This window comes from Lampetra planeri, chromosome 25 (genome assembly GCF_965212315.1).
Source record: "Lampetra planeri chromosome 25, kcLamPlan1.2.h2, whole genome shotgun sequence".
Lineage (NCBI taxonomy): Eukaryota > Metazoa > Chordata > Hyperoartia > Petromyzontiformes > Petromyzontidae > Lampetra > Lampetra planeri.
Genome location: NC_136131.1, coordinates 7,588,959 through 7,614,553, shown reverse-complemented (window position 1 = coordinate 7,614,553; position 25,595 = coordinate 7,588,959). Strand labels below are relative to the sequence as shown.

General features: G+C 53.8%; 1 protein-coding gene across 3 annotated transcripts in view; it reads left to right on the top strand.

The window, feature by feature from the left end:
- Positions 1 to 9,609: 9,609 nt before the first annotated feature.
- LOC144727378 (atypical kinase COQ8B, mitochondrial-like) overlaps positions 9,610 to 25,595 on the top strand; it is a 44,682-nt gene continuing 28,696 nt past the window's right edge. For all 3 annotated transcript variants that reach the window (XM_078606150.1, XM_078606151.1, XM_078606149.1), the window contains exons 1-4: positions 9,610 to 9,698; positions 22,843 to 22,976; positions 23,262 to 23,469; positions 25,223 to 25,372. In XM_078606150.1, coding sequence (XP_078462276.1) covers positions 23,308 to 23,469; positions 25,223 to 25,372 — 312 coding nt within the window. In that variant the 5' untranslated portion in view covers positions 9,610 to 9,698; positions 22,843 to 22,976; positions 23,262 to 23,307. The remainder of the gene's footprint in view (positions 9,699 to 22,842; positions 22,977 to 23,261; positions 23,470 to 25,222; positions 25,373 to 25,595) is intronic.

The window sequence follows — 25,595 nt, the reverse complement described above, 5'->3', positions numbered from 1 at the left end:
CTCTCCTATCGCCATACCTCCTCCCTCCCTACCCCTCTCCCCGCCCACCTCCTGTCCATCACCACGAACTCTCCTCCCTCTCCTATCTCCCTCCCCACTCCCCTCTCCTCCAAACTCACCGCCAGTCTCCTCTCTCGCCACTCTCCGCTTCACTGCGCTGTTGCCACTCCTCCCTCTTCCCCGCCCTCTCCCCTCCCCTGTCCATCACCACTCCCTCTCCTCCTCCTCCTCCCTCTCTGCCTCCCTCATCTCTCTCTCCTCCTCCCCGTGGTTGATGATGGTGCTGCTGCTGCTGCTGACTGGGCCACGTGCTCCCCCTGTTGACGGCTCAGAGATCTTCTTGGTTCTTTCGGTAAAGTCACGTGACTTTACCGAAAGATCCAAGAAGATGAATCCCTGCAGTCACGAAAGCTTTAAATCGAAAGGCTCAGAGATCGGCCGTGGGTTGTGAGTCGTGAACTCCACGCGATGTTGTTGTTGTTTGTTGTCAGGGCCCATCGATTGAGTGCGTACGCATGGAGGGGGGAGGCGGGGGGGGGGGTAACCCTAATGCGTTCGCTTGCGTATGGGGGGGGGGGTCTACTGACAATGTACGTACGTATCAGGGACGTGCGGTCAGGGGAGGTAGGGGAGGCAAAGCCTCACATGTCATACTCCAATGAAAATAGCTGTTACTGAAAAAAAGAATAATAAAATAAAATAAATATTAAGATGCTTCCACTGATCTGTGTTATAAATGTCATTTCTATACGATTCCAATCATTTTTATAGTCAAAATCGCCAAATTTGCGGAGCTCCGCTGCAAATACAGGAAGAGACGGGAGGTGAGGCAGCGACGAGCTCAGCCTCCCCTCTGATTGCGCAACCCCTCAGTAACTGGATAGAGCGCGGGCAAATAAGCGCGTGTCTGTTACTATCTCAGTATGTCACCAATGTAATGTTTGTAGACCCCTTCATTTCATGTCCTCGCCTTCCACACTCCAGGTAACTTACTTCACGTAGGTGTATAAAGATATTTAGGCTCGCTGGTCTCGTCATCAAACTGCAATGAAAAAGCACCAGGGGAGGCAGCTATCACATCTGCCTCACCGAGGGGGGCGTGTCAGACACGCCCCCCTGAGTGAGACCACGCCCCCTTAGTGAGGACACTCCCCTTCAGTGAGGACACGCCCCTCAGTGAAGACACGCCCCCTTCAGTGAGGACACGCCCCCTCGGTGAGGACACGCCCCCTCAGTGAGGACACGCCCCCTCAATGAGTCCACTCCCCCTCAGTGAGGACACGCCCCCTCAGTGAAGACACACCCCCTCAGTGAAGACACACCCCCTCAGTGAGTCCACTCCCCCTCAGTGAGGACACGCCCCCTCAGTGAAGACACACCCCCTCAGTGAGGACACGCCCCCTCAGTGAGGACACACCCCCTCAGTGAAGACACACCCCCTCAGTGAGGACACGCCCCCTCAGTGAAGACACACCCCCTCAGTGAAGACACACCCCCTCAGTGAAGACACACCCCCTCAGTGAGGACACGCCCCTCAGTGAGGACACGTCCCTCAGTGAGGACACGCCCCTCAGTGAGGACACGCCCCCCTCAGTGAGTGAATCTGGCTCTGACAGGAGCCAGTGCCTCCCCAGCCATTGACCTCACCGCACGTCACTGGTTCGTCGAGGAGACGGGGTGGGTGGGGGTGTGAAGCCTCGATAATAATAATTTGTCTACAGTGGCCTTCAAATTAGTTAGATAGTCCGGCGGTGGACTATCTGTTTGCTTAAACACGTTAATATTATTAATCCTTGATCGTTTCTGCGTTGGATTAAATATCGGCCGTTCTATAGGATTGGGGGCGGGGGTGCGTCAGGCGTACGTACGCAGGTGGGGGGGGGGTAAGTACGCGTGCGCACAGGGAGGGGGGGCAGGGCTCAAGTTTTGACAGATTTTTGCGTTCCTACTAAATGGATGGCCCCTTATAGTGACAATGAGTCGACAATCAACATAACAAGAAGCGCCAACATTTGTTTAGAATTCGGTTAGCAGAAAAAAAAGCCACCCGCAATATCTCACGAGTAATATGTTCCTTCGTGTGATCTGTAATAGCGGGGTGGGGGGTGGCCTGGGCAGGCCTTCATCCAGCAGTGGATAGAGACCTGCTTGGCAGCGCCGTCCATAGGGGGGTGCGGGGCCCGGGGCAAATCATTCACCATGTGGGCCTTCAAACCAAACCAGAAGAGTTACATCTGACACCGTGACGTCGAAACGCGTCCCCCCTCCCCCCCCCCCAAAGCGCGGGGCCCGGGGCGGTCTCCCTGATTCGTCGCCTCCCCTAGGGGACAGCTCTGCCCGCTGCGGGAGCTCAGGCAATTAAAGCCACCAGGTACGAGTGCTCACAAGGGATGATTATTTTATTTTATTATTTTATTTTAGTTTTTTAATGTTTTACCTACGTGACTTTACCGAAAAAAACTAAGAATATGAATCATTGCAGTCACGAAAGCTTCAAATCTAGAATTAAGGGATGATGAGATTCGGTGCCATAAAGACGTGGCCGCCGCTGGCGCATCTTGGCACAAGACGGCGGAGGAAACAGTGGAAACAAATGACGGAATGTCCAGTGGACAACGACCACGGGCTGCCTTGCCCATGGATCGTGATGACGACGGCGGCAAGAAGGCAGAGTGCAGCCAGTCACTTGTGCCGCGAAACGCTCGCTCGCTCCACGCCTCTCGTGGAGGTCAATGATTCACACGCATGAACGGATCGTTCACAGACCCCCGTTGTTGTCAATTCACTGCTGGATGAAGGCCCCCCCCCCTCCCCCTGCAACGTCGTGTCGGTCACGAGGCTCAAAGTGCATCTAGCCCGGCGACAGTTGTTGACTAAACACCAAAGACAAACATCCCCCCACCCCGACCCCCCCGTATAGCCTGGAGAGACTTTTGAGACACGAGGGATTGGGTGGTCAGCACCACGCCCGGGCGCCTTTGTCGCCCAGGTGGCGATGCTCACACATCTGAGTCGATCTATGGTAGAAGACCCAGGACCGGTTCAAATAATCGTCACTGGTGTATGATGTTCTTGGTTCTTTCGGTAAAGTCACGTAGAAGGGAAATAATAAATAATAATAAAATAAAAGTATAACAAAATTATTTTATTATGGTTTTATTTTATTATTTTATTATTTCCCTTCTACGTGACTTTACCGAAAGAACCAAGAAGATGAATCCCTGCAGTCACGAAAGCTTTAAATCGAAATTTTGGTGTATGATGGTTTGCCGAGAGCGGGAATCGAACTCGGAGAGCCGGGTTCGAAGCGGCAGCACGCTCACCCGGCTGCACTAAAGCCCTCCAACATCCACCCTCTTAGTAATAGGTTTTTACCCTTTCAACTGGTACAAAAACTGACACCTTTATACAAGGCATCATGTTGCAATAACCACAACACAAGCAGTCAAAATGCAAACAAAAAGAAACAACTCTGATGATGACAATGTAATGCACTGTCCTTGAAGTTGATTGGTCCACACCCGAGACAGCTTTCCTTAGAGCCTAGTCTCACGTGGTGTTGGACCAGATGACGCCAAAAGGCGTACAACTCAAAGACGATGCACCATCAGAGTATGAGTGCTCGGGTTAAGCATTTACACCATTGGAACCTCCTTTGCCAGTAGCAAAATATGATAGTTTTACTCTTACCAGCAGAGGGCTCCACAAGGCTCGTGAAACCACGACGCTCCCATGATACAAACACAAAAGACGCTCGACACATTCAGCATGAACACGGCTTTGAAGCTGCGTGTGCTGTACAGCAATGGATCGTTGCATCTATCTGTGCGGAGCTTTGAGTGTCACCTCCATCCCTCCTCGTATACAGCAGCGCGGTGCTGGGTTTTTTTTTTCCAGCGTTCTCCGGCTATCTCCTCCCGCACATCAAAGCCCAACTCTCATCATCACCGATGATGGAATGAAAATAAAAAACTTTTTTTTATTTCACCAGGTAAGGCCCACTGAGCTGTATAGTTCGTTTCTTTCAGCGACCTGGCTATCACAAATTATAGCTCAACGAAGTGGCTACTCACGTGGAAATGTATAGCAGCCAAATACCGTAAACGAACGTTGATTCTAAATGTGGGGGGACAAAACCGGAGGACCCGGAGAAAATGTCCACGCGACCACGGGGTGAGAAAGAGAGAAAGACATGAAAACTCCAAATATACAGCAGCAGCAGGCGTCAGGGTCGGGATCCAACCCACGACCTCCTGTACACCAGGCGAGGTAGTGAACATCTCACCACCAGGTAGAGGGGGATCTCTCTCTCTCTGGGGAGCTCATCTCTCAGTGCAGCGCGCATTCTGCTAGCAGTGGCGTGAGCGAGCACTTGCAGCCCTGCGCCTCTATCCCTACCCACATGGTAATAATAATAATATTATTATTACCCAGCGCAGCAAATAATTCATTATTCATTTGTATTATTATAAAGCGCTGCTTTTTTTCCCGTAAGCTCCAGATGTGAACAAGGAGTTAAGTCTGCCTGTCACTTCTCTCTCGAGCACGTGTTTCCTCCTCCCGTGGCTTAAAGTGTCACGCATCAAGAGGTGTCGGTGTAGACGCAGCCCTGCAACATCAACAACAACAACGACAATGTTGCTGGCGGGAAAGGGGCATCGACTTCAACGAGTATTTGGCCTATTACTCCTTCACACCTGGCCAGACCGAGTGGACATAGGAGAGAGGGAAACTCCGTAAGCGACCGCCGCGTCTGGAGATCGAATCGGAGACGGGACCTCTGGATTGCAAGTCGCGGGGGTGGGTGCGCTGACCATTTGCACCAAGGCCGGATATTAGTAACTGAAGTGTTCGATTACAGCCCACCGGCTAACGTCAGCCATGGTCAATCCACTGCTGGATGAAGGCGTCTCCAAGCCCACGTGTGTATGCATGCATTCAATGTAGCTTAGTGTAATAGAATTACCAATCACGTGGCTTTATTTAAATTTCAATACAAACCATTTTGTTGTTGTTGTTGTAATATCCCCTGCATCAGCATTCTCCCTTGAGACAAGTTGAGTTTCGTCTGGTTCAGACCGGTCTCTGGAAGTGGGGGCGAACCCCTCAACCTACTCACCCTCTTCACCCCTCACCCCAAACCCACCATCATCACTCACGCTGCTCGCCGCCACCACCACCCCTCCCCCACCCCATAACCCACTTAGCCCCCCCCCTCACCCACCACCAACCACCACCCCCGATCCTTACCCCCATCACCAACAAAATGCGTCAAACATGACCCGATTTGTGAACGCAAAAAAGCATTCCCCTCCCCCACCACCCCTCCCCACCCCCCACCACCCCTCCCCTCCCCCCACCACCCCTCCCCTCCCTACCCCCTACCACCCCTCCCCACCCCCCACCACCCCTCCCCTCCCTACCCCCCTGCTCTCCATCGCCCCTCCCCCCAACGCACCCCCCCCCCCCACTCATCACCGTCAACCATCCACACCCAAACACAACAAAGACCAACAACTTCAAAAGGCGCGTCCGTTACGTCTCCTATAAGCCGGTGTTAGCAAGCGCCTATCACGGGGAGATAGGATTGTCTTGCACGTCGGGGTGGCAAAGGCCAGTTACAGTCCCGCGCGCCCGGCCGCCTTTGTCTCCCCAGTGGCCGCCGATATTGAAGTGTACAGCTGTCCGGTAATGTAAGCATGCGTCGAAATATCGTGTTCTCCCGATGATAAGACGCACTGACGCACTGCCCCCACCAGCATCTCCCTTGAATTTGAAAGTAAAAGTTGGAGGCGGGTCTTATGATTCGGTACGTGTGCGTGGGTGTGTTTCGTGAGACCAGACTTGCACATCTTAATCGATACCGGGCACGCAGTTTGAGTGCGTCTTATACTTACCGGCGCGTCTTATAATCGCGGAGAACACGGTGACATAGTGCGCCGAGTAAGACCGATTCAGATATCACGGTGCCACCCATGTCATCCGTTACCGGGTATTGCACCGGGATGTCTGGGTCAGTAGCGCAGTGCGCTAACCACTGCGCCACCGCTCCCCATGCATTGACGGCAAGGGTTGCGTAATTGAATCTACAGATACATTCCGATATACGCACAAAGACCCCCCCCTCCCAAAAGCCTTAGCAGACTGTTGAGGCAAGTGCTATTAGCGAGCACCTATGAAGGCCGGCACGGCACACGAAGGGGGTGGGTGGCCATCACCACGCCCGGCCGCCTTTGTCTCCCCAGTGGCGATGTTTACTACATACCGCACCAAGTACTCATTTAAGGCTGAGTCGACCTGGGGAAGGCTCAGGACCGGTTCAGTTAATCGTCACCGGTGTTTGGCCGTGAGCGGGAATCGAACTCGGGTCAACCGGGTTCGTAGCGCAGCGTAGCGCTAACCGCTGCACCACCGCTCCCCACGCACACACACACAAAGACACGCACACACACAGACACGCACACACACACACAGACACGCACACACACACACAGACACGCACACACACACAGACACGCACACACACACAGGCACGCACACACACACACAGACACGCATACACAGACACGCACACACCACCGCTCCCCACGCACACACACAAAGACACAAATTCTCATTCTGGCAGCCTACATAGACTGTTGGGGGAAAGGAAAGTTAGCGAGCACCTATTGAGGTGGCAAGAGCGCTCGAGGGGGTGGTGTGGCCAGCGCCACACCAGGCCACCTTTGTCTTCCCAGTATTCATTTTTGCAAAATGTAGTCTCATACACAGGCGCATTCTCACACTCGGACACGTACAAATGTTATGCACATATCACACAACACAACTGATATTTATTTATCACCCTCCCATCACTATCATCATCACGGCCATCAACATCATCACCGTAACTAACATCACCATCATAATCAGCATCATCTCCCAATCATCACCATTATCACTGCCACCATCCACTATCCCCATCATTACCACCATCACCATAATCATCAGCATCACCACCACGGTCATGAAAACTCCCCCCATTACTATACTTAGCAGCATCACCACGGCCATTAACGCATAATGATGATCATATGGACCATAACGATGATGGTGGTGGTGGTGATGGCAGAGAGTGAAGAGAGTGTGTGATGGGAGTGATTGGAGGGATGCGAGGGATGGGAGTTGGGAAGATTGGAGCTGATGACGTGCTCGAATAATGTGACAAAGCTTCCCTCCATCACGATCGCGGAGATTGATTTATGCAAAAAGTGATGGTAAAGGAGCGAGCGGAGTGATGATGATGATGGCGAGGGTGATGTTGATGACGACGACGATGACCCGTCACCACCACATCACCATCAACATCACCATCACCGCCATCCCCCCTACCCCCTGCCCGAATCTGGCGGCTCTCCGTGTGGACGCGTTGCCGCTCACGTACGCACCCTCGCCCGCGGGGGGGCGGGGGGGGGGTGGAGGGGGGGTGGAGGGGAGGGGGTGGAGAGGGGGATTTGAAATGAGATGCGAGGATGAGAGAGGTGACTAAGCTGGGAGAGAGAGAGAGAGAGCGCGCGTGCAGGGCCCAGCAATATCAACACATCCAACCGCAACATCGCACCAGTGCAAGGGAGTGTGGTAGCTGGGATGGGGGCGAGGGGGATGCAAGGGAGAGTTAAGGGAGGGGTCGTGATGGGAGGTTGAGAGAGAATGAAGGAGAGGGATGGGATTTTGGAGTGAGGGATTGGTGGGACCAGGGCAGTCAGTAATGGGAGGTATGGAGTGATGGCAGGTAAGGGGATTATGAGAGGGAGGGAGTGATGGTATAGTGGTGGGATGGAGTGATGGGAGGGATGAAAAAGAGTGATGGTGGAGTGGTCGGAGCGAGTGAAGGCATGATCGGATAGGGGGTGGGGACAGTGAGAGGCACGAAGGGAGGAGGAGAGGGAGGGAGGGATGGGAGGGAGGGAGAGATGGCATGATGGAAGGGATGGAGGGAGTGATGGCTGGGAGAGGGGGGCTCGGCAAATCGCTCCACAATGGTGGCCCCTCGTATCGCGCGTGCTGGGGGGGGTCTCCCTGTTCGCGGGTTGCCCCCTCCCGGACTCTGAAGATTCAAACATCCCAGGATGGCAGCATCCTCCTGAAAATAAAAAGCGTTGGTACTCGGCGTCTTTCCGACAGACATGTTCTTCACATGAGGACGGCTGCTTGCGTTGTGGCCGAAACGTCGTGAGAATTGTATGTTATTATGTTTTATTATTTTATTATTTCCCTTCTACGTGACTTTACCGAAAGAACCAAGAAGAGAAAAAATGGAGGCTTACGTGGTGAAATCAAGGGCTAGAAAAGCGCTCAAAGAGCTCTCTTCCGGAAACCAGCCATGGGGTGGTGCTCATTCCACCAGTAGTGGTAATTCCACATTTCTCTTGCGGGACGAAATGTTTAAATATGGATTTGAAGCTTTCGTGACTGCAGGCGTAACACGGCAGCTCTCTCGCCCGTTTCAGCAGTTTCTCTGCTGTGATTGTCTCGCCTGATGACGGTCGCTTATGTTGCGATCGAAACGTCGTGATCTATTATGACATTTTTTAAGTAACCAAGATACAACGATTGCGGATAGTTTTTTTTTATCGACCACATGATGATTGACTTAACGTGAATATTTTCAGAATCGTGGCGACCTCTAGTTTCAGGATGAACACAGAGTTGGCGATGGTGTCGAGGTACATCCTCCAATCTGGTATGGCGTGAGCGTGAATAGATGACAGCGCGTCTGGCTGTGAAGAGGAAAAGGTGACACGGGGATGTTGATTGGTTGAAGAGATCAGCGTGGAGGGAGTGATGGGAGGGATGGGTGTGGCGAGTGATGGGAGTGATGGGTGGAGTGAGTGATGGGATGGATGTGCAGGATGGAATGTGATGGAGAGAGTGAACGAAGGAGTGATACAAGTGATGGCAGAGTTTGATGGGAGAAGGTCCAAGTGACGGTAGAGTTTGATGGGAGAAGATCGAAGTGATGTGAGGCAGTGATGTGAGAGAGTGAGAGAATGATGGGAGGCAGTGATGTGAGAGAGTGAGAGAATGATGGGAGGCAGTGATGTGAGAGAGTGAGAGAATGATGGGAGGCAGTGATGTGAGAGAGTGAGAGAATGATGGGAGGCAGTGATGTGAGAGAGTGAGAGAATGATGGGAGGAAGTGATGTGAGAGAGGGAGAGAATGATGGGAGGGAGTGATGTGAGAGAGGGAGAGAATGATGGGAGGCAGTGATGGGAAGGGAGGGAGAGAATTATGGGAGGCAGTGATGGGAAGGGAGGGAGAGAATGATGGGAGGCAGTGATGTGAGAGAGGGAGAGAATGATGGGAGGGAGTGATGGGAAGGGAGAGAGTTGTGCGAGATATGAGAGTGATGGAAGAGAGCGCACTGAGTGATTGGAGAGTTTGGAGTGATGGAGTTCAGCTCGCTTTAAAGCCGGAGCCAGTAAATTACAGTCAGAGCTTTGGCGAGAGAGAGGGAGGGAGGGGAGGGAGGGAGGGGAGGGAGAGTGACACAACACGGACAGGCAGGAAGGGAGAGGGAGGAGAGAGCGAGGGGGGGGTCTCTCCGCCTTTAAGAGCGCCAGTCACCTCGCACGGACTGACGTGCGGCTTGGAGCGAGGAGCTGAGTGGGCAGTCCCCGTCTCAGGCCGGCACCGTGACCCGGCAATCAAGGCGAACGTGAGTCCCAGTGCTCATGTCCGTGTGTGTCGTCTGTGTCTCCTTTGTGTGTCTGCGCGTCCGTGTTGTCTCTGTGCGTGCGCGAATAGAATTCTTAACGCGGTGCAGACACACGCCTGCGTGTGTACACATATACTGCACACACACATGCACAATGCACGGAACGCACGCAAGCCGGAGTATGCACACTACATGTGCGTGCACATTGACACACGCACTACTCATTAGTGCACAGCAGCGAAATTGCATCTAAGGCACTTACACACGCGCACACACGCGCACGCACGCCATGTGCACACGCACTGACACACTCGCCTGCACAAAGACAAAGTGGTCCCGTATAGCCCAAACATACTGTTGGGACAAGTGCTGTCAGCGAGCCATTTACACACTTGCATGCACACAAAGGCGTGTGCACACACACACACACGTGCACACACACACACGTACACACACGTGCACACACACGTGCACACACCGTGCAATGCACTCACAAACCATCGGTGGTGTGCCATCACCACACCACCACACACCGCGTGGGGAACACACACACGTTACTTTATTCTTGCTGATGGGCTACATTTGTATTTGCACAACGTTACTAAAGCACACGGACTTGGCGGAGTACGTGACGAGCCTCGAGATGGGATTGTGAGGAGCTGTGGTGGGAGTGGAGTGGTTCGTGCTGCGCTACGAACCCGGCCATCCGAGTTCGATTCCCGCTCACGGCCAACGCCAGTGACGATTATCTGAACCGGTGCTGGGTCGAATGAGTGGCCTGGTCCGGTGCGTAAACACATGCGCTGTGTAAACATCGTCACTGGGGAGACAAAGGCGGCCGGGCGTGGTGCTGGCCACCCACCCCCTCGTGTGCCGTGCCGGCCTTCATAGGTGCTCGCTAACAGCACTTGCCCCAACAGTCCGTTAAAGGCTATACGGGGGATCTCTGTCTTTGTTGTAGTCAAGGTGTTTATGGGTGTATGAGTTGGTTGTTCGTGGCTGGGATAAACATTGTATTGTTGTGGTGGTTGTTGTCATTGCATTGTATTGCCTACTGTGGTGTTGGTTGTATTGCGTTGGCGGTTGTTGTTGTGGTTGTTGTTGGTGGTTGCTGTCGTGGTTGTTGCAACGATGCATGTATTGGTTGTTGTTGTTGTTGCAGCTGTTGTAATCACTGTGGTTATTGGCTGCTGTTTACGATTTTAATGATACCGATTACGATTGTGACGCCCCCCCCTCCTCCCCACTCACCCCTCCCCTCACCCACCCGGCCGCCTTTGTCTCTGTTCGCTTTCAATCGATGCAGTGGAGGTTGTTTACGTGACCTGGGCTGAGACGCGAACTTGGGTGTGGTGGTCGTTGGGGGTGTGTGGGGGGTGGGTGGGGTGAGTGGGTGGGTGGTGGGGGTGTGGATAGTGGGGGGAGTGGGTGGTGGGGGTGGGTGAAAGTGTGGTGGGGGTTGGTGGGTGGTGGGGGTGTGGATGGTGGGGGTGAGTGGGTGGTGGGGGTGAGTTGGTGGTGGGGGTGAGTGGGTGGTGGGGGTGAGTGGGTGGGGGTTGCTGGTGGGGGTGAGTGGGTGGTGGGGGTGAGTTGGTGGTGGGGGTGAGTGGGTGGGGGTTGCTGGTGGTGGTGGGGGTGAATGGGTGGTGGGAGTTGGTGGTGGTGGTGGTGGGGGTCAGTGGCGGTGGGGGTGAGCGGGTGGTGGCTGTGCGGCTGTGGTTGTTGATCTTTTGAATCGGTGGTTGTCATTGTCTTGTTCAAGAGAGGGTCTGGAGATGCGATTGTGGGATAGCGGAGAGCGGCGACAGCGAGAGAGACAGAGAGCGAGAAGGGAGATGGGGCGGTGATGCGTTCACACTGCGCTACGAGACGGACGGAGTTGCGTTTCGTGTTCCCAGCCACGACTCACGCCAGCGGCCAGCGATGTCTGAACGGCTCCTGTAGACCACCAACTCCCTGCTCACCTCCATCCCTGGTCGCCAATCCGCACTGATTGACCAGCGCGGTGAAGTATGGTTAGAAGAAGGGGGAAAAAACAACCCCCTCGCACCGACACGATGTGGGGAGGCCTTTATCCAGCGGTGGATTTGACAAAAGGGCGGACATCAAGAGAATATAGAGGGAGGGGGAGCTGCAGAAACAAACACAGAGGGGAGAACAAGAGAGAGTAACAGAGAGAGTAGCAGAGAGAGTAACGGAGAGAGGGGGGGACTGGAAATTGTAACGATATTAACACAGAGGGAGAGAGTAACGGAGAGAGTAACGGAGGTGGGGGGGGATAGCTACAGCGAGAGGGGACAGATGGAGACACTCACACAGACTTTTGATTTGTAAACAACTTTTATTGCCGCCAGCAGCAACAGCACTGGGGGCGATTCCGATTTGAAAATGCGAAATACAAGAGAGGAGAGAGATGGAGAGACTAACACAGAGAGATGGGGGGAGAGCAGGGCAGATGAACACAGAGAGGGAGAGCGGGGAGGAGTTGGCAGAGGCTTGCGGTCGAGAAAGTTGTTTACGAGACCGGGCGGAGGGGGAGGGAGATCTGGTCGAACAAGGAGGGGAGGGATGAGGAGGGAGATCTGAGAGGGGCGGGGGGAGCGCAGGGAGAGAAGAGTGGAGAATGGAGGGGGGAGATGTCGGCTGGAGGGGGAGACGGGAGGTCTGGGAGCAGACATGGGGGGTAGGGCAGTGGCGGTAGGGATGGAGATCGCGAGAGGCTGGAGAAGAGACGTGTGGTGGAGAGGAGTCGAGATCTGGGTCAGGAGGAAAGAGTGGGATGTCGGAGTCGTCGTGGTGGGTGAGGAGTGGATATCTGATGTGTGACGGAGGGAGGGAGATGTTGAGTGAGAGGTAGACACGTGGGGTGGAGCAGAGGGGGGTTAGCGAGGCAGGCGGAAAGTGCCTGGGGGCTCGGTGGGGAGGTTGAGACGTTGGAAGAGAAGTTGACACGTGGCCGAGAGGAGCGGGAGGGTAGAAGTTTAACACGTCGGCTTTCGCCTTGTGGATTGTTGTGGATTTGCTGTCCAACACACAAGCGGTGGTGCTGTACCAGAGGTCGCAACCGGGTACCCGATACCCGTACCCTACCCGATACCCGGCTACCCGGCCGGGTACGGGTAGCCGTTTGCGACCCTGGTGCGGCCGGGTACGGGTAGGCCGTGAGTCACTGGTGAGTCACCGTTTGTCACTCATTTCGGGTAGGGTAGGGTACGGGTACCCATTTGCGACCCTGGTGCAGCCGGGTACGAGTAAGGAATCAAAACCCGTTTGCGACCTCTGTGCTGTACTAGTGACGAATTGGCACGTTCTGTTCACGTGACAAAGCTTACTCGTTGGCTGTGTCGGGTGGTGGCGGGTTTAACGACACATGTATATTGACGCGATATAACCCCAAAACAATACGCGTATTATGGAGGGCGGAAAACAGCGATATGAGACGATTCCAGATAATCTTCTTTGTTCTTTCGGTAAAGTCACGTAGAAGGAAAATAATAAAATAATAAAAATAAAACATAATAAAATAATTCTCACGACGTTTCGGCCACAACGCAAGCAGCCGTCTTCAGGTGGAGAACAGGTCTGTCGAAACGTCGTGAGAATTATTTCATTATGTTTTATTTTTATTATATTATTATTTTCATTCTACGTGACTTTACCGAAAGAACCAAGAAGATGAATCCCTGCAGTCACTAAAGCTTTAAATCGAAAGATTCCAGATCACTCAACAGGTTCCGTGTCAACTACAGTGCGGCCTTCATATGAAATGTAGAGAAACGGGCAACGTTTCGGGCAATGTCCCTTGATTGCACACACATAGAGGGGCTACAGAAATCATGTAGTGGATCAGAGTTGGGAATAACAGCTCTTGTGTAAATCAACTGCCGGGTGAAGGCCTCCACCACGCCGTGTTAGGCACGGAGGACGCAACAACAGCAGCAACAGCACCATAATTATCTGGATCAGAAGATGTATTTAGACTGGAGGAATCCGATGAGCTGTGAAGCTATTTTGTTTTACAGACGTCCGCAGTAGGGGCGGTTCAGAACGTTAAAATCACCATCATCATCATCATCGTCATCAGTAGAACTCCAGTCACCCATCGTCATCAGGAGCATAAACATCAGACGGCATCATCAGCTCATGGGGGGCATCGTGAGCTGTCCCCGATGAGCGGCGAGTGTTTCACCATACTTCACCACGCCGCTCGGCAGCGTGATGTAACACAAATGACGCGTGGTGCTGATTAAAGAGTACACAGAGCAGCGTGTCATGCGTTCCTGTGGCCCGTAATGATTTTAATAAACGAGAAGCCAGCCCGTCCCTGCGCACGAGGCGACGTGCCTCGGGCCACGGATCCAACCACCCCTCGACAAACGCCAGCCACTCGTTACTCATCAGAGACTTGATGATGATGATGTGTGGTTGGGCTGCTGCTGCTGCTCCTGCTGCGGTCGTTGATGGTGGTGGAGTCGCTGATGATAGGGATGCTGTTGCTGATGATGCCGAGCTTTGCTGTGGGTGCTGATAATGATATCAGGTGGTGCTGTTGATGATTGACGGCCTTTGTTGTGGGTGCTGATAATGATATCAGGCGGTGCTGTTGATGATTGACGGTCTTTGTTGTGGGTGCGGACAATGATATCGGTGTTGATGATGATGCTGCTGACGTGTGTATTATGTTGAACCTCTTTCGCACCGTACGTAGCCAACCGTGCTACTCGGAGGTGCGGACGATAACAATGTGATGTGATTATCACGACAATGCTGCTGATAAAGATGCTGCTGCTGCTGCTGATGATGGTGATCAGAATGAGAATCTTGATTTAGACTGCATGCGGACTCCGATGAGCTGCGATTAAACTGGGTTAGCGCGTGTAGCGAGTAGACGTGGTCTCGGCCCAGTCACCAAAAACAAACTCAGAATCAGAATCTTGATTTAGGCTGCAGGAGGAATCCGATGAGCTATGAAACTCTTCTTTTTCTTCACATATGTCCAGCGTGGGCGGGTCAGCGAGTTGCAACAGCAAAGAGTGCAAATACACGACATGATGACGGACGCTTGTGTTGCGCCCGAAGCGTCGTGATGTATTTTATTTTATAGCTACGTGACTTTACCGAAAGAACCAAAGAGTATAAATGACGGGAGTGAAAAATCGAGAAACGTTATAAGCAAGTCACTATTGTTAATAAACTAAAAATAAACGACAAACACGTTTAATAATGAATTATGCTTTATTGTTCGGCTGGTTAAGACGATGACGGTGGTGGTGGAGGAGGAGGAACTTGCGTCATTGGAGCGTAGTCAGGACTGGAACTCGTCACGTGACCACTCAGGAGCCAGACCAAGCTGACTTCAATCCTGACTTCAAGCTTTCGTGACTGCAGGAATTCACATTCTTTGGGTCTTTCGGTAAAGCCACGTAGATAGGTTCAAAGGAAATAACTAAACATTATAAAAAAAAACAAACAACGACGTTTCGATCGCAACGAACGCTTGTGTAGTTTTTTTAGTTTTTTTGTTAATTTCTACGTGACTTTACCGAAAGACCCAAATAACAAGCTGACTTCGTTACTAGACAAAGGATCTGGTGGCGATGCTGCTACTGCTGCTACTATGTTAGCAGTGGTGCACAATCAATAACACGATGCCGTCAACCCATACGGTTTACCCGAATTCTTGTGCAGGGAAATTGATCTTTCAAGTCCATACGGCGTACAGCCGTTTCAATACGGACAACAACACAAATGTGTTGTCTATTTGTTTGTGTTTCTCCCTTGTGATGGGACTTTGTAGGATGAACGTTGAGATTTGTAAGTGGCACGGGGTGACCAATAAGGTCAGAATTGGTCTGTAATAAGGTAGGCAGCACTGATCTCCTACAGAGTCCCATCACAAGGGAAACCACAAACAAATAGACACAAACACATTTATTTATTTTTGCCCGTATTAAAACGGCTATACGCCATATGAACCTGAAAACTCAACTTCCCTGTACACAGAATGCGGTGGTTAAGCCGTACGGATTGACAGCGAAGCCATCGATACAATCACGTTTCAAATGAGTCCTCGAGATCGTTTCGAGTCACGTGATGAGAACGTGGGAACGTTCAACCGCCGTGCTCGCACCCCATTGGCTCGGCGCTTGGGGCCCGCGTGGCAGCGGCCTGTGCGGCGAGGTTTTGCCTGACGGACGACTTCCGGCACGTCGTCGGCACGTGTTTGATTTTGAACGGCTCGATCGGTGGGGTGCTCGGTGCAAAGGGCGAGGCCGATGTGCCCGGCAGGTCACCCTTGCAGCGAGCTGCTGGTTCGATTTGCGGCCCCACGGATAAATATTCGTGGCGATTTGATGACGAGCGCGTGTATAATGAACGTGCGCCCGTGTGTTTGTGTGTATACAGAGCGGTGGTGCAGCGGTTAGCGCGCTGCGCTATGAACCCGAGTTCGATTCCCGCTCACGGCCAAACACCGGTGACGATTGTCTGCACCGGTTCTGGGCCTCCCCTATGTCGACTCAGCCTCAAATGAGTACCTGGTGCGATGTGTAAACATCGTCACTGGGGAGACAAAGGCGGCCGGGCGTGGTGCTGGCCACCCACCCCCTCGTTTGCCGTGCCGGCCTTCAAAAAGTGCTCGCGAACAGCACTTGCCCCAACAGTTTGCTAAAGCTACACGGGGCGTCTTTGTGTCACTTAAACGTTCATTATCAGTAGCCCTGTTTACTCAAGACGTCACTCTCCTGACCCTAACCCTACCTCCTGAACCCAAACTTTAGAGCTGATGGTAGCAACAGCTGCCAGTGTGTCCGTGCGCATGTGCCTGCGTGTGTGTGTCTGTGTCATTGTGTGTGTGTGTCAGTGTGTGTGTGACCAGCAATTGTGTTCACGGAACTTGCTCCAACAGTCTTGGTGGGCTATAGCGGCTTATCTTTGCCTTTGTTTTTTTTGTTCGCGTGTACGATCCGTATGTTATCGCATGTTGGTGTGTGTGCGTGTGTCTTTGTGTGTGCGTGTGTGTGGGTAACGTGTGTATGAACACGCGTGTGTGTGCGTGTGGATACAGAGCGGTGGTGTCGCGGTTAGCGCACTGCGCTACGAACCTGGCTACCCGAGTTCGATTCCCGCTCACGGCCGACACCGGTGACGATTATCTGAACCGGTTCTGGGCCTCCCCTAGGTCGACTCAGCCACAAATGAGTACCCGGTGCGTTGTGTAAACATCGTCACTGGGGAGACAAAGGCGGTCGGGCGTGATGCTGGCCTTGTGTGCCGTGCCAGCCTCCATAGGTGCTCGATAAACAGCACTTGCCCCAACAGTCTACTAAAGCTATACGGGGGATATGTGTCTGTGTATGTAAATTAAAATGCACGTGCGTATTATTGTGCCTGTGGGTGTGTTTTTGAGAGTACGTGAGTGCACTACGTGTATAGTAGATTAAGTGAGCGCGTGGATATAGCATTGATAATGCACACGCACGCGTACACATGTTCAAATCTCACCACGACTAACCACCACCCACTACCACTCACCACCACTCACCACCTACTACTCACCACCACCAACCACCCACCCACCACGACTGACCACCACTCACCACCCATCCACCACCATCTACCCACCACCACTCACCACCACCCACCACCACCACCACTCACCACCCCCCAGCACGACTGACATCATCTCAGCCGGATCGCGCGGCTTGGCCAGCATTGAGACATCGGCAACGGTCGCACTCGACTCGTTGTTGACTCGCGCATTCGGACGACACATAAATAAATAAATAAAGAAGACAGTTCAACACGTGGGAGGCTTTCGCGACCAATATTATTCATAATCAACGTTTTTGGGTTAGATCGCGTTATTTATAAATGTGTCGTAACCCTCCACCACCCGACACGGCCAATCAGCAAAAAAGTGTCACGTTGACAAAAGACAAATAGTTCACTGCTTTAGCCCACCGGTGTGTTGAAGCGTGAATCCACAACATTTACAATTTTTGAGTAGTACTGTGACGTTTCGCTCGTAATTGCATCCAGCATCATCGGGCAATTCGCCAGGATGGTGAGGCTCTGCTCTTGCTCCCGTTAAAGGCGCGGCCTTGCAATAGCTTGCTTAGGCCCCTGCAAACAGAAGAGACTTCTCCCCACTGGAGCGAACTCTAGTGTTGTATTTGGCCTACTCTTCCACGTCATCGTCTTACTTATGATAGCGGCAGCAATATCTGTGAAAACTTCTGGACGTCTGTGAAAAAATTGCTTAATAGCTCATCGGATTCTTCCAGTATAAATAAATATTCTGATGTTGCTGTTCAGGCTCTAAATGTCGAAGTCTGGATTTCCATAACGAGAGGGCTTCAGCAGAGAGAGAGAGAAAGAGAGTTCGTGTAGCTTACAATAAAAATGAGAGCTTATGCGGACATCTTATAATGCACCACCACAACCACCACCAAACAACATGATCATCAGCAGCAGTAGCAGCAGCAGTAGCATCAGCAGCCAGCACGGCTCGCGGGTCAACTCCGTAAAAACATCGCAATGGTCGAAATGGGTGTCGGGGGGGGGACGACGAGAGGCGACGGTGATTCATTGGGGGTCCTCATGACCACGTTGGAAAAAAATAAAACACTCCCTGGCTTTGTATTATTTCCACACGACAATAACAAATACCCCCTCCCTCCCCCGTGTAGCATTAACAGACTGTAGGGGCAAGTGCTGTTAGCGAGTTGCACCTATAAAGGCCGGCACGGCACACGAATGAGGTGGGTGGCCAGCACCACGCCCGGCCGCCTTTGTCTCTCCAGTGGCGATGTTTACTACACACCGCACCGGGAACTCGTTTGAGGCTGAGTGGACGCGTGGGGGTTTAACCCCAGCAGGAAACGACTCCGAAATGAACAGCGACCTGCGGCCCCTGCTGCTACTGCTGCTTCTACTGCTGCTGATGCTTCTACTGCTGCTGATGCTTCTACTGCTGCTGATGCTTCTACTGCTGCTAATGCTTCTACTGCTGCTGATGATGCTTCTACTGCTGCTGATGCTTCTACTGCTGCTGATGATGCTTCTACTGCTGCTGATGCTTCTACTGCTGCTGATGCTTCTGCTGCTACTGCTGCTTCTACTGCTGCTGATGCTTCTACTGCTGCTGATGCTTCTACTGCTGCTGATGCTTCTACTGCTGCTGCTATTACTACTGCTTCTTCTGCTACTGCTACTATATTACTACTGCAGCAATCTATTGTTGCTATTACTGCTGATGCTTCTACTGCTACTGCTGCTATTACTGCTGCTTCTACTGCTGCTGCTATTTCTGCTGCTGCTTCTTTTGCTGCTACTACTGCTGATGCTGCTGATGTTGCTGCTGCTGCTGCTGCTACTACTGCTGATTCTGCTGATGTTGTTGCTGCTGCTACTGCTGCTGATGCTGCTGATGTTGCTGTTGCTGATGCTGCTGATGTTGCTGATGCTGCTGCTACGACTGCTGATGCTGCTGATGTTGTTGCTGCTGCTACTACTGCTGCTACTGCTGATGCTGTTGCTGCTGGCTGCTGCTGATGTTGCTGCTGCTGCTGCTACTGCTGATGCTGCTGATGCTGCTGATTTTGTTGCTGCTGGTACTGCTGATGCTGCTGCAAGCTACTGCCGCTGCTGCGAGCGTGCCTATTTGTTTCGCAACCAAGCCCCGACCGCAACCGGCGACTCGACAACATCTTCCGGGCCGCGTTGGCGGAGGGCGCGAGAGGCCACGGGGGGCCACGGGGGGCCACGCAGAGGATCGGCGCCAGAGGCTTCGCTGGCCCCCTGGCAGCGTCCCCCGAGAGCCGGCCACACGGCGGCGTCGTCTCGACGATTTTCGATGCACGGAGCGTCATTTGTGACGACCCGATCGATGACACGCGCGGCATTGTGCCATCGCCTCTTCCGTGTTACTCTTCTGTCGCTACTACTACTACCGTTACCATGGTTACTGTACCCCCCTCTCGCTTCACCCCCCCCCCCCTCATTTATTCCTCCGTCACCCGTGGTGAGGGTTCAGTGAGTACCAGGCAAGGACCGTTTCGTCTCATCCATCACCACCAACCACCACCACTCACCCACTCGATTCATCCACTCACCCACCCACCCACGTAGCTTCCCCCCGCACCTCCGATTAGCACGTTTGGTTACGTACGGTGCGAAAGAAGTTCCAACATAGTACATACACGCTGCGCGCTAACCGCTGCGCCACCGCTCCCTGCACTAATGCACAAACACACGCGTGCACGCACTCACTCGAGAGTAAACATCCATTCAAACACTATCGAATATACACTCACATACGCATTCACACACATACACACACGAGATAGACAAACCCCCCGTATAGCCATACCCCCCCCGTCTAACATACATACATTACCTACCCATTCACTCACCCACCCACTCACCCACCCATTCACCTACTCACCCACCCACTCACCCACCCACTCACCCACCCACCCACCCACGCACCCACTCACCCACCCACCCACTCATTCACCCACCCACTCACCCACTCACCCACCCACCCACCCACTCACCCTCCCACCCACTCACCCACTCACCCACCCACCCACTCACTCACCCACTCACCCACCCAACCACTCACCCACTCACTCACCCACTCACCCACTCACCCACCCACTCACCCACCCACTTACCCACTCACCCACTCACCCACTCACCCACCCACTCACCACACTGCGGATCACAGAACTTCTCTCCCTGTCTGCTTCCTCCCTCGCACCGCACTCACCGCAGCAGCAACAACACCTCTTTCTGGCGATGCTGCTGTTGATCCTGTTGCTAGTGCTGCTGCTTCTGCTGCTATTGCTCTTGTTGCTGTTCCTAGTGCTGCTGTTGCTCCTGCCTCTGCTGCTGTTGCTCCTGCCTCTGCTGCTTCTCCTGCTATTGCTCTTGTTGCTGTTCCTAGTGCTGCTGTTGCTCTTGCTGCTGTTCCTAGTGCTGCTGTTGCTCCTGCCTCTGCTGCTGTTGCTTCTGCTGCTGCTGTGGTGACCTCTCCCCCGAAGCCCTGTCACCGTGGCTGGCAGACACCGACACTGGCATGGAGACAGCGGTGGTCAGTGTTCGTTTGTTGAGTCCTTGAGTCAGCTGGCCAGGATCGGGGCAGGGACACAGATCCACTTTTCATGGCAGGTTACGCAGGCTGCCCAGAGAAAGTCAACGCACATACCGTCTTCATCGTTATTTCATTCTTATTATAACACCAGGAACAGTGGTCACTGAGCCCCAGGACTCTATTTTCCGGAGGGTCCTGCCAAGATTTCGCAGTGAGTGGTAACGGTTGCTTTGCGTGTGGCCTCCATCGGGTCAGAAAAATCGGATACGTTTTTCAAATAAGGCACACGTGGTCCCGTGATGCCACCCCACATGGCTCTCAACTCTCTCACAACTCTCTCGCCTCCTCCTCTCTCCTCTCTCTCACCCAAAAAAATGTAATACTGGTAGGAACCTCCTGGTTACACCAGCCCACAGGGGATTATTGTGTCCGTCCGTCGTGCAGGGAGGGGCTGAGTGGGGAGGGAGGGGCTGGGTGGGGAGGGGAGGGTGGGGAGGAGCTGGGTGGGGAGGGTGGGGCTGGGTGGGGAGGGGAGGGTGGGGAGGGGCTGGGTGGGGAGGGGCTGGGTGGGGAGGGTGGGGCTGGGTGGGAGGGGTGGGGCTGGGTGGGGAGGGGCTGGTCACCTCGTGGTGCCCTTATAAAACTCAACGTTTAACCTACTCACGCCGGCTTGTGCCCGCCCTCACAGTCGGCCATATTTGCGGAATACACCACGCCGCCGTTGACCCTGCCCATTGACCGAGCAACCCAACGTGTTCCTACCAGCTCCCTCCGCAGCAGGAATGTGTTAATAACCATCGCGACGATTTTAATTCACGTCAACTGTGAAGCAGGCGGTCGCCTAGTGTATTCCTGTGGCCTAAGCCGACGAGGAAAATCTCGAAACCGCGAACCCTCCGCGGACGTAACGGCGGACTCGGAGCCCGCCCGCCAGCCCGCTCTTGCAGGCCGTCGCCCGCCTATCGCCGCCCTTAATCTTCTCTTTAATCCTTCTCGTGACAGACGCATACATTGCCTTACGGCTTGACTTGAATAAGCCGGCCGAAGTGTGTCAGCGCTCTTGTCCGTGGCGGCGGTGGCGGCGGTGGTGCCGCCTTACCCCAGTGCCCCCAATGATCCCCCTTCCCACCCGCCAGTAGGCACGGCGCTAGCTCCGCCTGGTGATTTGCCGGGGGTGAAACGTGCTCATTCCGTGGCCGTGCGCTCATTGGGTTGCGGCTCGTTGACGTTCTACGCCGTTGATGTTGTTTGTTTGTTTGTTTTCGCGAATGGTGTCTGTCTGCACGTGCGCACCGTTGGACTTCTTTCGCACCACGCGTAGCCAACCGTGCGAATCGGAGGCGTGCGGCGGAAGGACGTCAAACCGAACGCAAAAAGGGGTTCGAAATAAAATGAGTTTTCAATTTAGGGGCAGTGCCGGATTATCCTCGTAGCAAAAGTAGCTACATATGCTGCGGGCCCCGTACTTTCAAGGGCCCCGCGCTAAATGCTTTCAAGCTATCAATTCCGGTTCAGCGATTCTGCGCTCGCTCTATTACTATAGTACTATACTGCCTTCGACTTTTATGAACGAATGGGTGTTTAAGGTGAGCGATTTGTCGCATTATCCGGCTGCATAGCAAATGCAACAATACATTTGTGTTTTAATATTTGTGTTTATTTAAATTTAGGGCCCCTTTATAACAAATGCTACAGGCCCCGCACGAGCTTAATCCGGCACTGTCTAGGGGTCGCGGTGTGAAAGTCGTGACCCCGCTGTCTAGACAAGAGGTCGCTCGCAAGGGAAACTCGGAAGCGGTTCTGCAATATCGTCTTCCGCGGGCCGTTCTCTCTCTCAGGTGACGCGCCGCTCTCGCCGCGCGAGACTCCCAGGACGGGCGGATAACTCCACGTCCACGGCGCACCAGCATAGACGCGACGGCGGTGTGGGTGATGACGTCACAATCGTCGTCGTCGTCATCGCCACCGCCGCCATTGTCACCGCGCAGAGGAGCCGGCCGTCGTGAGACGTGGTCGTGACGCTTGTGCCGCTCCCGTCTGTCGCAGAGGTCGGTGCGGAGTCGGCGGCGCGCGAACCGTCGACGGTCGACACCAAACTTCCGTTTCCACCACCCCGTCGCGGGTGACCTCGTCTGCTCGCGGGGAAGTCACCCGCGTCGCCCAAGCACGCGACTTCGAAGGTGGACAATCGTTCGCGCGTTCACTCGCTCAACCGTCCCGCCACTCAGCCATCGCTCAGCCTTTGGGGAGAGTCTAGCTCCGTCTCCGGATGTCAGAACACGAGTTGGTGCCCACGTGGCAATCGGCGGCTCTTGCTGCGAACATCGGAAACCACCCCCCCGCCGCCGCCCCCCATAACACACACAATCATCGTCACAATCATCATCATCATCGTCGCTATCATCACCGTCACCATGGTCACCGTCGTCGTGATGAATCCCCGCCCCTCCCCGTGCCCCCTGCAGGAGATAGCGCGCGGCACCGCGGGGCGTGTCAGAGTGGGGGCCGGGCATGGCGGGCGAGCTGGCGCTGCTGGCGACGAGGGGGTGCGCCGCTCTGGCGGTCACCACGGCGGCGGTGCCCGGGCGACTCTCCCCGCTACTGGCGGCGAGCGCCCTCGCCGTTGGGGGGGGCCGCGACCCCCCTTTTCGGGGACGCGGCGGTAACGGAGAGGTGGGAGCTCTCACGCTTGCCGCCAACCCCCCCCTCCCCCCCCCCCCCGTTTACTCGCGCCAGCCCCCCTTACTCCCCCCCTACCCCTCCTCCCACTGCATAGCCCATACGGTTTATTCGTATTCTTGTCCAGGGAAATGGACTTTGTAGGATGAACGTTGAGAATTATAAGGGGCACGGGGTGACCAGTAAGGTCTGAATTGGTCTGTAATAAGGTAGACAGCACTGATAAGGGGTTGACAGGTTTTATTATAGACAGAGATCCATAGAGATCGATAGAGACCCACAGAGAAACACAGAGACCCATAAAGATACATGGAGACCCACAGAGGTCCACAGAGACCCATATAGATCCATAGAGACGCACAGAGATACATAGAGACCCACAGAGATCCATAGAGAACCACCGAGATACATAGAGACCTATAGAGACCCATAGAGAGACATAGCATAACTGCCAAACCATACGGTTTACCCCGTATTCCTGCGCAGGGAAGTTCGTTTTTAGGTCCATACGGCATAGAGCCGTTTCTAAACGGCCAAAAAAAATGTGTTGTCTATTTGTTTGTGTTTCTCCCTCGTAATGGGACTTTGTAGGATGAACGTTGAGATGTATAAGGGCACGTGGTGACCAGTAAGGTCTGAATTGGTCTGTAATAAGGTAGGGCACTGATAGGGGGTTCACAGGTATGCCACTACCCCCACCCTGATGCGGCTTGACCGACAACAAAAACAAAGCGAGCCCAGGAAGAGTTGTCCGTTGAAGGGCAAGTCGCTTTTCCCTGGACAGCCATGGACAGCTTCTCAAGCTACGCGCTCAAAGAGAGTGCGAGGTGGTTGTAGGCGTCAGAGGAGGTCCCTGTCCCACCCTGGCAGGGAATGGCTCCCGCTCCCGGCCACGCGGCTTTACCCGGGGCCTACCCACCAGCCGTCCTTCAGGTTCGCTGAGCAGAGGTGTCAGCGACCCGCGGCCTAAATTTCGATTTAAATCTTTCGTGACTGCAGGGATTCATCTTCTTGGTTCTTTTGGTAAAGTCACGTAGAATGGAAATAATAAAATAATAAAAATATAAAACATAATAAAATAATTCTCACGACGTTTCGGCTACAACGCAAGCAGCCGTCCTCAGGTGGAGAGCAGGTCTGTCGAGTAGACTCTGTCTAAACGTCGTGAAAATTATTTAATTATGTTTTATTTTTATTATTTTATTATTTCCATTCTACGTGACTTTACCGAAAGAACCAAGAAGATGGACCCGCGGCCTGTTGATGATACCGTAGCCACTGACCCAGGTCCACGTTGGAATTCCCCACACGTCTGCCGTAGCACACGCACCGAGAAAATGACCCTCATTGAGGCTCCGCAAGCTTCTTCTCGGTACGACATTGAAGAAATCCTCGCCAGGACCTTTCCCCGCGCTCGCGCTGAGCAGGAGGGGGATTCCCCGCGGTAGATTGTCGCAGTCAGCGTTCTGTCCCCCTTCTTAAAAATGGTGACCACCAGGGCACGAAGAAGGGCCGTGAGCCAGGATAAACGTCACCTATTTTATATATAATAATAATAATGTGTCTTTCCTTTTAGCGCCACACGCGCAGTGTTCTGATTGACGACTCTCATTTGTTGGCCGTGCTTGTGACAACGCAGCAGCAACAGCAGCATCACCACCAAATAATTTGCAACAGCGTCACCACCGTCACCATCGTCGCTATCCTCACCGCGGGAGTTGTGGGTTCCGCGTGGTGACGGCCGCAGGTCCGCCGGGCGAGCGCGTGCCGGGACGCGCCGCGGCGCAGCGAGGATGGTGCCTGCCACCGGATGGGGGCCCCCGCTCCGTTCCCCGCTACTCAGCTCCGCGCACCCGGGCAGATCCGCGTCGCGGCGCGCGGCCCGCACGGACGCACGGTAACACTCGCTCACTGCTCGCTCGCTCGTGCACGGTAACGATCACGCACGGTTAGGCTCACGGCTCGCTCACGCATTGACGGTAATGCTCACGGCTCGATCGCTCACTCATGGACGGTAATTCTCACGGCTCGATCGATCACGCATGGACGGTAATGCTCACGGCTCGATCGCTCACTCATTGACGGACGAACAGACGGACGGACGGTGACACACATGGCAC